The 16013-nt window shown below is 33.2% G+C and overlaps 1 protein-coding gene across 1 annotated transcript in view; it reads left to right on the top strand.

Moving 5' to 3' along the window:
* The window catches only part of LOC114331342 (hydrocephalus-inducing protein-like), a 691883-nt gene that overhangs the window by 145478 nt on the left and 530392 nt on the right, over nucleotides 1–16013 (top strand). Inside the window, exons 17-18 of the mRNA XM_050647266.1 lie at nucleotides 407–602; nucleotides 4939–5168. Of these exons, the coding sequence (XP_050503223.1) occupies nucleotides 407–602; nucleotides 4939–5168 (426 nt within the window). The remainder of the gene's footprint in view (nucleotides 1–406; nucleotides 603–4938; nucleotides 5169–16013) is intronic.

Raw genomic sequence — 16013 nt, 5'->3', positions numbered from 1 at the left:
CTGATACCCAATTTTTATCCGACAGTGTTATATTTGGATAAAGGACCCTCCAATTTATCACTTGTGCAAATATAACTTGCCATAATTAACATATTTACGTTGTCGGACTAAAGAAACGAGGCTGTATATTTGTCGGACAAGAGATCAACAATCTTTTGTAATTGATTATAAGTACTTTCAATTGAAAATTAATGTACCGTTGCACCGATAAATATAAACGATTGATTTTTTGTCGCCCAAACGAAGCAGTTAAAACCATCTTCAAGACTTCTTTAATTATTTTAAAAAAATGACGGTGTACTGGGGACTATAAGAAATTAATTTCTACCTTTTGGTTTCTGAATAGGCGCACGATTTTAATTCACTCTTTCTTCGCTATCGTACGACATTATTTTATATTTTTTAGGTACACACCGTTTTTACAGTTTTGTTACAAGTAAAATTCGTAGAACCGTATTTGAAATTTACTACGAAAAGTCTAAACTTTATAGAGAGGCACGTTCCTAATATTTCAGAGGAATCACTATGTTGCTTGACATACAACGAAGAAGGCGACTTAAATATCGATCAACCAAATCTGGACCATAAATCTGTCATGATCAGTAAGTGTTTATAGCTTTAATTAAAAAAATTGTTTTTCATATTATGTAATTTTTACGGGGGTGGCCACTCAAAAGAGTCCACCATGAATCCCCGTTGAGCTGCCTCCCACCTTGCAGAAATTAAAAAACAAATATCTCTAAATTACTAGCTCTTTATGAGTTTTCATATCCCGCAGAATAAAAATTTTGAGCTCGTTACACTGGGCATGAATTTAATATTTTTTTGGGGGGGGGGGGCAGGGTGGGCTAATTCACTACTACTTAAAAATAGAGATATTGAATTTATCTTTGCGGCAGAATTACGAACTATTTATGAGCTTTCGAAGTTACGATTTTTGAGCTCATTCCCTTAACCTACAAACAATTCTTTAATTGATTCAACTCAAGAGAAAAAGGTTGAGAAAGATTAAAATATATCGTATAGCAGATATAATTCGTATAGCGTATACATACTAAGAATAAACTTCTAAAAAAACCTCCCCATCTTTCCGGATTAAAGAGAATTGTATTTAAAATGAATAAAATTTATTATTTTGCGACTACACACCCTTTACTAATTTATGAGCTGGCATAATCATTTTGATTATTGAATTCCAATTTCTTTTGTATAGTGCAGCCACTGAATATCAAAAACAAATATTGTCTTTGATCTCAGTGAACCTGCATCAAAAATTTCACCACGAAGATTGGTGAGTGGTTAGAGTCTACCTCAACTGGGGTTGAAGGCTTGCGCTTTTACCCTGGGAGTGGATGCCACCCCTTCTCTGAAGCAAAAATTACTTTATAAAAATAATCCCACAAATCAATAGAGAGACTCTAGGCAAAATTTGTTATATAAAGTTATTAAAATAAATCAATATTTTTTGAATTATTAAAAATCAAAAATTTTAATTTTCGTGAAAAAAATGCATGTTTTAAAGCAGTTTTTTATAAGTAGCCCAAAAACTATAAATTTTTGCAAATGAGCTTTTATTACTAAAATTGAAGATAATAAAAAATAGAATATGTACATTCCTTATTGAAAAACCTTTTAGTATTAATTTAAAGTGAGTTATAGGTAATTAGGTGTATTTTTTTTTCGACGAATACTCAAATCTAAGTATTTATGTTTAAATAACCCTAAAACGGTGCATTTCATAACATGCATTTTTTCACGAAAAATTAAAATATTTGATCTTTAATAACTCAAAAATTATTGATTTATTTTAATACTTTTATGTAACATACCTTTGTTTAAAATTTAACCTAATATTTAACATATATCGATTTCCGGGGATATTTTTAATAAAATAATTTTCACCCCCGAGAAGAGGTGGCATTAACCCCCAGTGTAAAAGCGGAAGTTGGCACTATGTCACTTTCTTGAGGTATCCTCTAACCATTCACCAATTTTTGTGAAAATCGATGAAAGTTCACCGAAATCGAAGGCAATAGTTGATTTTTAGCTTCAGTGACTGTACTAGATAAAAGAAATCGCAATTCAATAATCGATATACGCTTATTTTGCGAACTCATAAATAAGTAAACGACGTATAGTCGCAAAATAATTAGTTTTATTAATTTTAAGTGAAATTATCTCTTAAGCCGGGAAGATGACAATTTAATTTTTCCCAACATTTTTCTCTTGAGTTGAATCAATTAAAGGGTTGTTTGAGGGTTAAAGGAATGAGCTCAAAAATCGATATTATATCACTTCGAAAGCTTATAAATATCTCGTAATTCTGATGCAAATATCGATTTAATATCTCTATTTTTAAGTCGACACCCCACAAAAAATATTAATTCCTGTCCAGTATAACGATTAAAATTTTTAGTCTGTGGAAAATGAAAGCTTATAAATAGTTCGTAATTTAAAGCTATTTATGTGTTAGTTTTTGCAAGGAAGCGGGGGGGGGGGCAACACAACAGGGGTCCACCCTGATATTTGGCAATATTTATTGAATTATGATCGATTCTTATTTCTTTGACAGAACTATTGGCCGATATAAAAAGGTGGCCGCTAATACCAGGTTTTGTAGTCCACAAATTTTGGTTTGGGGTACTTTGAAATTGGCAGGCTAGTACAGGTGGCCGGTTTTGACAGGTGGCCGTTAACACAGGTTTTACTGTATATTTATAGTATAAACAAAAGCGGACTTAAAATACTGCCTTGGGGAAGACCAAGGTTTGTAGTTCTATGTGTAGTGATTACTTGATTTATTTTTAAATGTATTTTTCTGTTAGTGTACAGAGAAGTTATAAAGTTGGCTAATTGTTTATGAAGTCCAATTGAAATCAGTTTATTCGTTAAAACATCTAGGTTAACGTTGTCAAACGCCAGTGTAATATCATTGAAACCTGCCAGAGTCATGAGGTTACTAGTAAATCCAGCTAAAATATCTGTTACAATTACTGTCAATGCTTCCAATGTTAATCTAGATTTTCTGAAACTAAATATATTGTGTATCAGGTAAAATGTGTTCTTTCTTAACCATTGTTCAAGGCGATTTTTGATAAGCCTCTCGAAAGTTTTCAGCACACATGAAGCTAATGATATGGGTCTATAAGAGGTTGGGATGGAATCCGGTTTGTCATGTTTTTTTATTGGAATGATAATATACCCCTTCCAGTTTTCAGGGATTGTTGTTTGCCCTGTCCATATTGCATTATATATACCTAAGAGAGATTTTTCTGATTCATTGGCAAATTATAAAGCATATACTATGAAATATTATCTATACCAGGAGAGCTATTTCTGGTATGTTTGATAGATCGTTCAAGTTCTCACATCATAAATCTATCGCTTAGATAGGTCGTATTCCTTGGTACTGACTTGGTATTGCCGAGCACTTGCCTTGCATGCTAGTGAGAATCAGCCTTTAATTCCCTTTAATTCCAACACCACCATTGTTCTACACGTGTTTCGAGTTATTCGACTCTCATCAGGAACACTTGTGGTTTGTTGCAATTGAAATGGAATGCAATATATTTTGATCGTTTTAGTAATAAAACAGACCTGAATATGCTAGCAGCGACCTCTATAAGAAGAAACAAGGAGTCAGGAGACTTGACACAAATACCAAAATAGATTGAATTTTATTTCAGTTTGAACTATACGACAAGTGTTCCTGATGAGAGTTAAATAACTCGAAACACGAAACCGACAAGAAAAAAATACAAACCATACAAAACCACATGATTAGGGAAAGTCTGAATATACCTGGATATGTCCCGTTAAGATACGTGTTTGCACATATGCAACAAAAGTTCTGAGAATGATAGACGAAAGTGCATACGAAATATTCAACAATATCAGGAACCATCCGAGCATGTTATTAAAAGAATTGACTTACTATGACGAAAACCAAAGAACGGTACATAGACGGCCCAGACAGCAGTTAGCTGGATATAAAGAAAATCCTTAAGAATGAAGAATAGAGATAGCCACAAGATAGTCAAATGTAATAGCCTTCTGTTACAGTAGTCTGACAACACTACTATGATGTAACTTAGATCAAGCAACAAACAAATACTTTAACTGCAAACAAAGACCTCGCCCTTTAGGCACTAAATACCCTTCAGGTAGATCAAATGGATTATAGTCGTGGAAGTCGAGCATCGAGGTCACGTACCGACAGACGTGGGCTTGATGGCCACACCTTTCCGGCGCTCAGCCATCGAGGAGAACAAAATTTATTTTATGTGAAATGAATTTCGACTCGATTCAAGTCCTCTGTTTAACCCAGGTATGACAATACCAAAAGGCACCGTTAGAACCTTTAAAACCTGTATAAAACGAGTCTGTGTACTCTAATACAGAGTATGGCATTAGTAACCTAAGAAAATCTACGGTTTCGTTTTGATTTAAATCTGTCTCCCTCCATCCCCCGATAGTACTATTCCTAGGTCTACCTGTTGTCAAGGAAGCTCTGAAGAAGACAAATTTACACAAAATTTATTTTGCCAATTCGGCGGCTGAGTGACCGAGCACACACGGTCATTAATAGGGAGAAAAGCTCTTCTAGCTACCCCTAAAATCAGGTGGCTTAACCACATGAAGTAATACAGAGTATGCTCATTACCGAAGAAATCCAAAGTAACGTTAAGTACAAAGACTCCCCATTCGGTTAGCCCTTCTATGGGGAGGGGTGGTGGTATAGTTTGGGGGTCAGATAGCTACTACTCCATTATTGAGTGTGACCGGTTTGATCTTCAGACATGTGGATCCCACTGTTCCATTGGAACACACATGTTCCCCGGGGCTCGGGTTATACGAATATGTGTGTGTGCGTGTAGAACAATTATGTAGACTACGTGTAGAATACCTAGATATCTAATTTGCAAATTACAATTTCAGGTGAAGTAACTATGACAAATGAATCCGAAATCCCACTTCACTTACGTATACACACTAGCTCAGAATTTTTCATAATGGACGAAGATGAACCTATGAAATGCGTAGAATATACTTTGGATATTGCTGAAAGTCTAAATATTGTTGTGTCTTTTCGACCCGTCGTAGAGAATAAAGTTTATAGGAAGCATTGCGGTAAATTAACAATAAATATCGAAGATTATCCCAACCCCGTAAGATTATTTTAACACTTTCAAAAGTTTAATATAATAATAAATAAAAATTATTAGAAAAGGCAAAGTAGTTCAATTTTAATTAAAAAGAAAAATATGTTATCTAAAGTTTTATGATAGAAAGTGGTAGTAGAGATATATGTATAGTCCTGTCGCCAGGGGGGGTACAACGGCCTCCTTAATTCAGATGGACTTACCCAAGTTTTTTTATATATTTTGACCCGTAGAATACGATTTTTTGGGTAACAGTTGATCCGGATGTCGATAAGATTGTTATAGACAAAGAACTTGAGGAATTACATAACAGCGATTTCTCGCAAAACAAAACATCTTTTTGTATTTTTTGAGTCATTTTAAGCAAAAAATATTCCTACAAGTTTTTTCGTAGAATGCATAGTTTTCGAGATAACCGCGGTTGAACTTTCAAAAAATCGAAAAATTGCAATTTTTGAACCCGAATAACTTTTGATTAAAAAATAAAGTAGCAATTCTGCTTACCGCATTTGAAAGTTTAAGTCAAATTATATCGGTTTTGATAATTTGCATTGCTAAAAATTAATTTTTGTACTGTAAAACAACGCTATAAACACATAGTGTTTCCCGTGCCTAATGCATGCGTTTTAACGCATGCTACGTAGAAATTGCTTCGCTTTCACTTGTAGCTACTCTACCTACTCGTTCGATTTTAAATGAGAAATCATTGAAAAATCACTCACGCACTAGGTGTTTAAAGCTTTTTTGACCAATAAAATAATAAATTTTTAGCAATGCAAATAATCAAAACCGATATAATTTGACTTAAACTTTCAAATGCGGTAAGCAGAATTGCTACTTTATTTTTTAATCAAAAGTTATTCGGGTTCAAAAATTGCAATTTTTCGATTTTTTGAAAGTTCAACCGCAGTTATCTGGAAAAGTATGTATCCTACGAAAAAACTTGTCAGAGCATTTTTTGCCTAGAATGATCCAAAAAATACAAAAAGATATTTTGTTTTGCGAGAAATCACTGTTATGTAATTCCTCAAGTTCTTTGTCTATAACAATCTTATCGACATCCGGATCAACTGTTACCCAAAAAATTCGTATTCTGCGGGTCAAAATATATAAAAAAAACTTGGGTAAGTCCATCTGAATTAAGGAGGCCGTTGTACCCCCCCTGGCGACAGGACTAGTAGTACACAAAGTAGAGATATTTTACAGTTCAAATTGATTATCCAGTTGGAGTTGACTTTTCCTAGTTCGAGTCGACTCAAATGGCTGGTTTTAGTAAAAGTTGATTATAAATATAAAATGAAGATTTTTATTCAACATTTACTAGTAAAAGTCGACTCCAACTAGTTAAAGTATACTCTTCCCAATGCCATTTAGTAAAAGTTGATTTACACAAACAACCGATTCTATAAATTAAATGTTACTGTATATTATGTTCAAATCGTGATATTTATAGTCCAGGCTGTATCGTCGCTCCCGTTAGGTAAATTATTTCAGTTCGATTTTTTGCACAAACTTACTCAAAAAGAGGTCCTTATAACGAATCCATAGGGTGTCAGGTGGTACCGTAATCGAAAAATTGTTTAAACAATTTTTTCAAATTCACAAAAAAATTCACTTCGGACATTTTTTTTACATCATTAATTTCGGTCATTCGGAGCAAAAGAGGTCTTTTGTGATTTTTCTGTAAAACTTATTGTTCTCGAGTTATACGCGATTGCATTATTATATAATTGTAGTGCATATGTTTTCTCTGAAATACCCATTCTATCATGGTACCTCCCATTTTGCAATTCTTTGTTTATTTCTAGCTGCTGTATTTTCCCCCAGAAATAACTCAGGAACTTTTGTTCAAATTTATGCCAATTGTCTAATTCTTCTTCTTTGCTATCGAACCATAAACTTGCCTCATCTTTAAGATGGTTCCTTATCGTTTCTTTGGCTGTCTCGAAGTTACCGATGTATCGTACTTTCTTTTTTAAATTGTTTATGAAAATTACTGGGTGTAATTTTTTTACATCCCCGCCAAATCTTATTTTTACATCCTCTGTACTATGGATAATCGTTTCCCTTCTTTCTCCGGAATGTTGTTGATTTCTGATATCATCAATTAGTTTTTCATTATTTCGGAATCTTTCTTCTATTTCTTTCTTATCTTCTTGCAAAGCATTTTCAAATTTGGTTTCTAAATTTTCTAGTTCCTTTTCCTGGCAATTGTTTATCTCCTTCATTCTATTTTGAATTTTCATTTCTTGTTCTTTCATGTGATCCTTCATTCTCATTTCTTGTTCTTCTATCTCGTTTTTCATTGTTGTCAAACATCTTTTTATTTCCTTTTCATACTTTTCTATGCGTTCCTCTATTTTCTTATTGTTCTCTTCTATTGCTTGTTTTGTTTCCTCCTGATTTTCTTTCATTACTTGTTGTGTTTCATCCATTTTTTGATCCATTTTTTGTTGTGATTCATCCATTTTTTTTATGTTTCTTCCTGATTTTTATCCAGTTTTTGTTGTGTTTCATCCATTTTCTGTTCCATTTTTTGTGACTGGAGTTGCATCAGTTGTAATAATTTATCTATTCCTGATAATTCCTGTTGTTCTGATGCCATTATTGTTGTTTCGAAAATGTCTTCTTGTTCTATATGTTCTTCTTGTTCGAAATGTTCTTCTTGTTTTTTGTTTTCTTTGCTTTTGCTTCTGGTTGTTATCGACATGTATTTAAAATTTATCCCCGCCTAATATGAAATTCGAAAATACCTTGTATGCTGTCGAGACGAAAATTTTTTCTCCCGAAAAATATAATCAAATTATCCCACAAATTTTTAAATATTTCAAAATTCAAATCAATCAAAAATAAAATAAATATGTAAAAACTGTACCTAGATAAAAAATTAAGTCAAACAAATATTTCAAAAATTTTAAATATATCAACTTTTTCCGACGGGCAAATAAATTTTCCTTCACCTGTTTTTCCGTTTCCTACTCCCTTCAAATTCACAACCAGAGATACTTTTATGTCCTACGTTGGTTCGCCATGTTGTTATGATCTGCTTCTTATTAGTTTTATATTAATTATTATTTATTTGATTAATTATTTAATTGTCGCAAATCATACATAAAATGAATAAAAAAATCTCAGGGTGCCTTTTTATACTATTAAAAAAATCTAAATTATCTCACGTTATACTTATCTTCTCTCGTGGGTTCAGTATCTCTTAGTTGATCCTAATCGGGATAAAATAGGGAAAAGAAATTAAGCAAAATATTAAAATAAACATACAGAATTGTCCTTTATTTGCCAGCGATGCCAAAAACATAATAACCTCTTTTTCAAACTCTCTCAATCATTCAAACTACCTTTCCCCTTCCAACTTGCCAAGAATCAGAAACAATCTTTTCCATTCGACAAACAACATTCATTTTCAAAATTATTTCGACCATCCTAATTACTTTCGGGGAAACCCTACAACATTTACTCGTGTTGAACAAAGATATTAAAATTCCAAACTTTCTTTTTAAACCACTTTCCCAGAAAGTGATAATTACATCTACCTGTGGATTCTATAGTTCTCGTAATAAACAATCTATTTTCATTTTAAATCTAAATACATCGTCCTTTTCACTTTAATTATTCACAAAAGTCTTTAATGGTTCATCGGAAAGCTCATTAAAAAGAGAAATCCACTTACATCCAAACTAAATTCTAATAAATATTTACAGCTCAATATACAGGGTGTATCAAATTTATGTGCCCGCGTTATTTAAAAAAAAAATTAATTTAATTTTTATTTTGCCTTTGATTGATAAAATTGAAAACACAATAGTACTTTAAAGCCTTTCCAAGGACACGCAAATGTACTTATTTTTTCTAAAAAATGAATATTTTTATATTTTACTATGTACTTTTAAACAAATTTCTTTGTATACTGTTTCAGGTATTGCAGCTTTTGTGTCTTGATGGTTTCCAATATTTCCATTCTTTTGTTGACTCTTCTCATGACTTCGTTGTTTGTGACAGGCTCGGTTCATGCTATCTTCAGGTACCTTCACCCACAGTTCAAATGCTTCCAACTTTTTAGTAGTCGACACGTTAATTGACCATGCTTCTATCACGTAAAGCAGAGTTGAGAAAACATAACACCTTGCCAGCCTAACTCTCAAGTCTTAATTATTTCAGTTCTCTTACACAAACTACCTTTCTCATTTTATTGAAGTTTGTTCTTGTCCTCTCTATTCGAACTTTGATTTCTTTGGAGTAATCGTTTGTGTGATTAATTATTGTGCCAAGATAGTTGTAGTTTTCAACTTGTTCTAAAGTTTTACCTTTAATTGTCAGGCTTTTATCATTATTTTGGGTTTTTGATATCCTCATAAAGTGTTTAGTTTTCTTGATGTTTACTGATAATTCATATTCTTCTCCATACTCAACTATCTTGTGTTTTGGAGGTCTTGGAGGTTGTCCGCTATTATGATAGTATCGTCTGCATACCTATCTAATGTTGTTAATTGGCGTTCCATTTACCTTTATTCCTGCTGTTCCTCCCTCAAGAGCTTTTTTCATAATTTCTTCAGAGTATGCACTGAATAGTAGTAGTGACAATACACGCCCCTATGGCACTCCTCTTTTAATTTCGAACTCTTCTGATGTGTGTTCGTTAATGCGTATGTGTGCCTGCTGTTTATAATATAGATTTGTTATAATTCAAAGGTCATTGTATTGTAATTGTTTTGCTTTGAGGACGTCCATTAGCTCTTTGTGGCGGACTTTATCGAAAGCCTTGTTGTAATCTATGAAACAGACGTACATAGTTCACATCCAAGCATCTCTGGATTAGTACGTTGAATGCAAACAGAGCTCACGGGTACCTACGCCTCTACGGAATCCAAAGTGGGTTTCTTCAATATCCATATTAAGTGTTTGGTAAATGCGTTTATGAATGATCTTTAAAAACATTTTAAGTGTATGAGACATCAGGCTTATGGTGCGGTGGTCGTGCACAAAACTTCACTGCACAAGTGAAATATTTTTACACAAAATGTGTAACCTACCTAGACAACTGAGTACAAATTTTCATGAATTTAAACTATTCAAAAGGATAGATCTAAGAAGTGAAATAACATGGAATGATGTTTATTATTGTCTCGAAACTTTTAAATTGTATATCAAGGCAACCATGTTAAATGAAGATCAACTCTTTGACGAACTGGGAATTTTGAAAGGCGTGGGCTACAAGTGAAAAAATTGCTGAGTGGAACAGAGAAGAAAAAAATAGTAAGGATCGATAACTTGAAGTTTTTAAATGTGTAGATCAATTGAAACTGAAAAACTTACAAATATGCGAATTTATGTTTTGTCTTCCGGGTACTGGTCCGGCTATCGAGCGTTTATTTTCTCTAATAAATAATTATTATTGGACGTCGGAAAAGTCTCAAATGTCCATATCCACTCTCAAGGCAGCTGGTGTACGCAAATTTTGATGAGACTTGTATGAAATGTTTCATTTACTTTAGTCGAAGCCGGACCTTCTTAAATTAATTTTAAGTTCAGAAAAATATGAATGATGCAAAAAACCGGAAGAAGATGAGGCTATTCCAGGTCCCTCATCTAAAAACTCTTAATTACAGGCTTGCAACTTTTTCAAAGTTAATATAATGTGTTATGTTTAGTTTAATTGATAGAATTTTTTATGTTTAGCTACATAGTTGATTTATTTTTATTGCCAAAAAGTTATATTTGTCCAATAACAAGATACATTTTGCGTTTTTAATACATTTTTGTTTTTTGTACTTTTTTTTCTTTAAAAAGATATGGTCACCGTAGCTATAGCACACCTTACACCATGAGAAAAGCAACTCGCAGATTTGATAGCTGCTCTTCCAAAATGGTTTTTGAGCCAATTTTTACGTCCTGTGATTTTTCTATTTTAAATTTAGTATTGAACATTTGTGGTTTGTTTAGATGTTTCTTTACAATATTCGGCTGTATTTTTGTCACAAATTGTTATAGGATAACTGCATATCTCATCGGAATTTAAATTCCTTACATCTAGTAGTTATAAGGTACTAGTTATAAGGTATGCTGATCTACCCGATTGAATTATTTGTGTATAAATTAAATGTATATGTTACAGTTCAAGTTGATTCTCAGTTATAGTTGACTTTTCCTAGTTCGAGTCAACTCCAACTGAAACGAGTAGTAAAAGTTGATTTGAGAAATTTAAATCAACTTTTACTAGTTGAAGTTGACTCTTCCTAACCCTTGTTAGTAATAGTACATTATATACCGCGGGACTGAAGTAGTACATTTAATCCTGAAGGTAAAGTTTATGGCCCGACCGCAGGGAGGGCCATAATTTACCTGAAGGATTAAATGTACTTCAGTCGCAAGGTATATACGATACTTTTCGTACTTCCGGTATGATTTTATTAATTATTTCAATAATTTCAATCAGTTTTTTCTCTCTTCAACTCATTTAATAAACTGTCTTTAAAATAAGTTACCATAGTAACATTGCGTTGTGACAGTTATAATTTAGAAACATTGTCATTACTAGTGTCATTGTAAAGAAACATTGTTATTGATAATTATTGGTATCATGAGTGAAGAAGGTGTATCTGATATTGATAAAAGAGCAGCCGAAGTAGGTGAAGAATTGTTACCACCGAAATCTAGAAAACTATACGAGCAGCAGTACGATGCTTTTAAAAAGTGGTGCCGCTTAAAAAATGTGAGACAACCTACTGAAAATGCGCTGTTAGTCTACTTCGATGATAAATCAAAAGCGGTTTGTGCCTCAACTCTCTGGGCACATTACTCAATGCTGAAATCGGTTATTAACATTAGAGAAGATATTGATATAAGTAAATTTCCAAAATTATTAGCTTTTTTGAAGAGAAGAAATGAGGGATTTAAGCCAAAGAAGTCAAGAATTCTCACGTCTGAGCAGGTAGATCAGTTCTTACGGGAGGCTCCGGATGATAAATATTTAATGCTTAAGGTAAATTTGGAAATTTGTTTATATTCAGAAATTTTAAGAAATCAATTTTTTTGTAGGTTGCACTTATTTTGGGCGTTGCGGGAGCTTGTCGTGGAAAAGAGTTGGTTGATTTAGAAATCGACGATGTGAGAGATTTGGGCGATTCCTTCCTAATTGCGATTAGAAACACCAAAAATAAAATTGACCGAAATTTTGTGATCAAAAATTCAGAAAACAGTGCCATCAGTTTTGTGGCGATATTTCGGAAATATGTGGCATTGCGAAAGACAGGGACAACTCATTCAAAATTTTTTGTTCAATACATCAACAAAGAATGTACTACGCGAGTAGTAGGAAAAAACATGTTTGGTACAATTCCACGGCAAATAGCAGCTTTCTTGAAATTAGAAAATGCGACGTCTTATACGGGACATTGTTTTAGACGCACATCTGCGTCTTTGTTAGCTGATTCGGGAGCAACAATAGACGTGCTGAAGAGACATGGAGGATGGAAATCCTCCAACGTGGCCGAGGGATATATTGAATCGTCTATTAAAAATAAACAAAAAATTTCAGATAAAATATTTGGTCAAGTCGCCGATTCGTCCACTATAGTTATGCCACAGTCCTCATTCTCGCTTCCTGTTTCCGCAGGATCTTCGAAACAAACACCAGTTCAATATGAAAAGGACCTATCTGTTACTCGTCAGTTACCTGCTGCATTAACCCAGGAAAGACTGGTCAATATGACGAACTGTCACAATATTAATTTGAATATTAACGTTAATTACCATTCTAATTAATTATATTTTTCAATAAAATATCCCTTAAATTCGTTTGTTTGTGATTTAATCGTTCCGGGAGTTTCGTCAATATTTAATCCCGGAGGGATTAAATGTGACACTTTAGTACCTGTCACAAGGGAGTGAAGTTGTCACTTTAGGCCCGGAAGTACGAAAAAGTAGATTATACAATGTATACGAGTATAATCTCACGTGCATTTTTGATGAGTGTGCGTCTCTTGGTTTTGACCGTTTCAACTACTTATTAGTCCAGACTCTAACGTCGCCCCCGTTAGGTAAATTATTCTGATTCGATTTTTCTGCACAAACTTACTCAAACAAATACATCCTTATAACAAATACACAGTGTCAGGCGGTACCGCGGTCGAAAAATTGTTTGACCAATTTTTGTTAACCAAATTCACAAAAATAATTCTTATCTACTCTACCTCATATTATGTATAATTTTTTATTGTGTGAAAATTGTAAATATACTGTACATGTATGGGGCATACTGTATGGGCATACTGTACTGTACATGAAGGGTTTAAAGTGTGCCTGAAGTAATGGGATTTACTTTTCGCACTGTTTTTAGCACACTCTACAAAATTACAAAAAAAGTTTTGACAGTTTTGTGGTTTGACAGAAGTTTGAATTTTTAAATGTCAAAGTTCTAAAAAATTGTAAAATAGGAATGTATTCCAGTGACGAAGAGTTGCAGTTTTTTTATTTGTTTTTTGGTAGATAAAATATTGTATGAAACTGTGCGTGAAGCACTTTTTGCCTGTTTTATAAATAACTAAGTATTTCACTCTGGATAAATTTTTTTAGATTATTTTGGTCATTCGGGGCAAAAAAGGTCTCTTGTGATTTTTCTCTAAAATTGATAGCTTTCGAGTTATACGCGATTTAAAATTTGAAAAATGCGAAATGACCATTTTTAAGGCTTAATAACTCGATTAAAAACTATTATTATGAAAGTCAGAAAGTCACCTAATCAAAGTTTATCCCCCCCCCCCCTACAAGATCCTGAAGAAATTTTTGTCATTGTATTACTAAGCTGTTATTTTTAGTTATCAACAATGAGCGCTAAAAGCGTATTGAGGCGGCCATCAATGTGAGTGCGAGTAAGATCTTCCATTCCGACCGTCCAATGGTGCATCTCAGTCGCACTCACATTGACAGCCGCTTCAATACGCTCCTAGCGCTCATTGTTAATAATTAAAGATAACAGCTTAGTAATACAATAATGACAAATATTTCTTCAGTACCTTGTAGGGGGTCGGTAAAATTTGATTTGGTGACTTTCTGACTTTCATAATAATAATTTTTAACTGAGTTATTAAGCCTTGAAAATGGTCATTTTCGCATTTTTCAAATTTTAAATCGCGTATAACTCGAGAACAATAAGTTTTGCAGAAAAATCACAAAAGAACTCTTTTGCTCCGAATGACCCAAATGATGTAAAAAAATGTCCGAAGTGATTTTTTTTTGTGAATTTGTCTAAAAAAAAATTGTCTAAACAATTTTTCGATTACGGTACCACCTGACACCTTGTTGATTGGTTATAAGGACCTCTTTTTGAGTAAGTTTTTGCAAAAGAATCGAACTGGAATAATTTACCTAACGGGGGCGACGATACAGCCTGGACTATAAATATCACGATTTGAACATAATATACAGTAACATTTTGATTTCTAGAATCGGTTGTTTGTGTGAATCAACTTTTACTAAATGGCATTGGGAAGAGTATACTTTAACTAGTTAGAGTCTACACTAGTAACTGTTGAATAAAAATCTTCATTTTATTGTTATAATCAACTTTTACTAAAACCAGCCGTTTGAGTCGACTCGAACTAGGAAAAGTCAACTCCAACTGGATAATCAACTTGAACTGTAACATATATATTTACTTACGAAATTAAATCAAAAATCCAAATCAATTACAATAGTTGAATATTATGCAGAATGAACGTTTTCGGACTTATCAGTCCATATTCAAAGAACTTTAAAGTAATCAACTATTTTTTCAATGAGAAATAAGCCACAATTTTACCAAAAAAATGATTTTTAGAAGAATTTTTTACTAATTTTTGCTACAACAAAATTTTTGTTTAATTTAGTATTATTTTGTATTTTGACAACGACACCCAACTTGGGCGTCGAAACGATAATAAAATCATTTTTTTGGTAAAATTGTGGCTTATTTCCCATTGAGAATAGTTGATTATAAAAATACCACAAGGAAATAGCTTCAGAACAACTTTGAAGTAATTGCGCTAATAACCGCAAAATCGAACACTGGCTGACTACATACTAATTTGAAGACTACATCATTTTTTTATGTAATTATGTTTATTTACAATCTACATCAATAAAAGAGTATTAAGTAAATTTGTTCCATGTTTTTGGGCATGAAGAAGAGACTTCCAATGATGTCTCATCTTATTCTATTTATGTTTAAGTTTTAAAATAGGTCCTGAGGCCAGGTTCGATCTAGTCTCCTTGTGGCAGGGCCATTATGGAATAATTCCCTTACTAACTCATTGTCATGGTGAATGGTACGCTCGTTTTGTGATTCAGATGCTTCTCTGATGAAGTTATATTTAGGTCTTCGTGAAGTGTTTGATTAGTTACATACCATGGTGCATCCACTATTGATCTTAGAACTTTAGACTGAAATCTTTGGATGATATTGAGTGATGTTGACTTTGCACAGCCCCAGAGGTGTAGTCCGTAGTACCAAATAGGTTTGAGTATTGTTTTGTACAGAAGAATTTTGTTTTGGATGTTGAGTTTTGATCTGCGTCCAAGGAGCCAGTACATTTGCCGAAATTTCAAGTCTAGTTGTCTTCTTTTCGTCTGTATATGTTTTTTCCAAGTAAGACGTCGGTCAAGATGGAGGCCAAGGTATTTAGCGTCTGTTACTGTTGGTATTCGTACATTTTCCATTCTTACAGGTGGGCATGTGTTGTGAAGGTTTGTAAACGTTATTTGAGATGATTTTGTTTTATTTACTTTTGTTCACCATTTTGTGTACCACTCACTGAGTATGTCCAGATGGTGTTGCAGGTTTTGCGAGGCTTGTATGTGATC

This window comes from Diabrotica virgifera, chromosome 3, assembly GCF_917563875.1.
Source record: "Diabrotica virgifera virgifera chromosome 3, PGI_DIABVI_V3a".
NCBI lineage: Eukaryota > Metazoa > Arthropoda > Insecta > Coleoptera > Chrysomelidae > Diabrotica > Diabrotica virgifera.
This window is presented reverse-complemented; position numbering and strand designations above follow the sequence as displayed.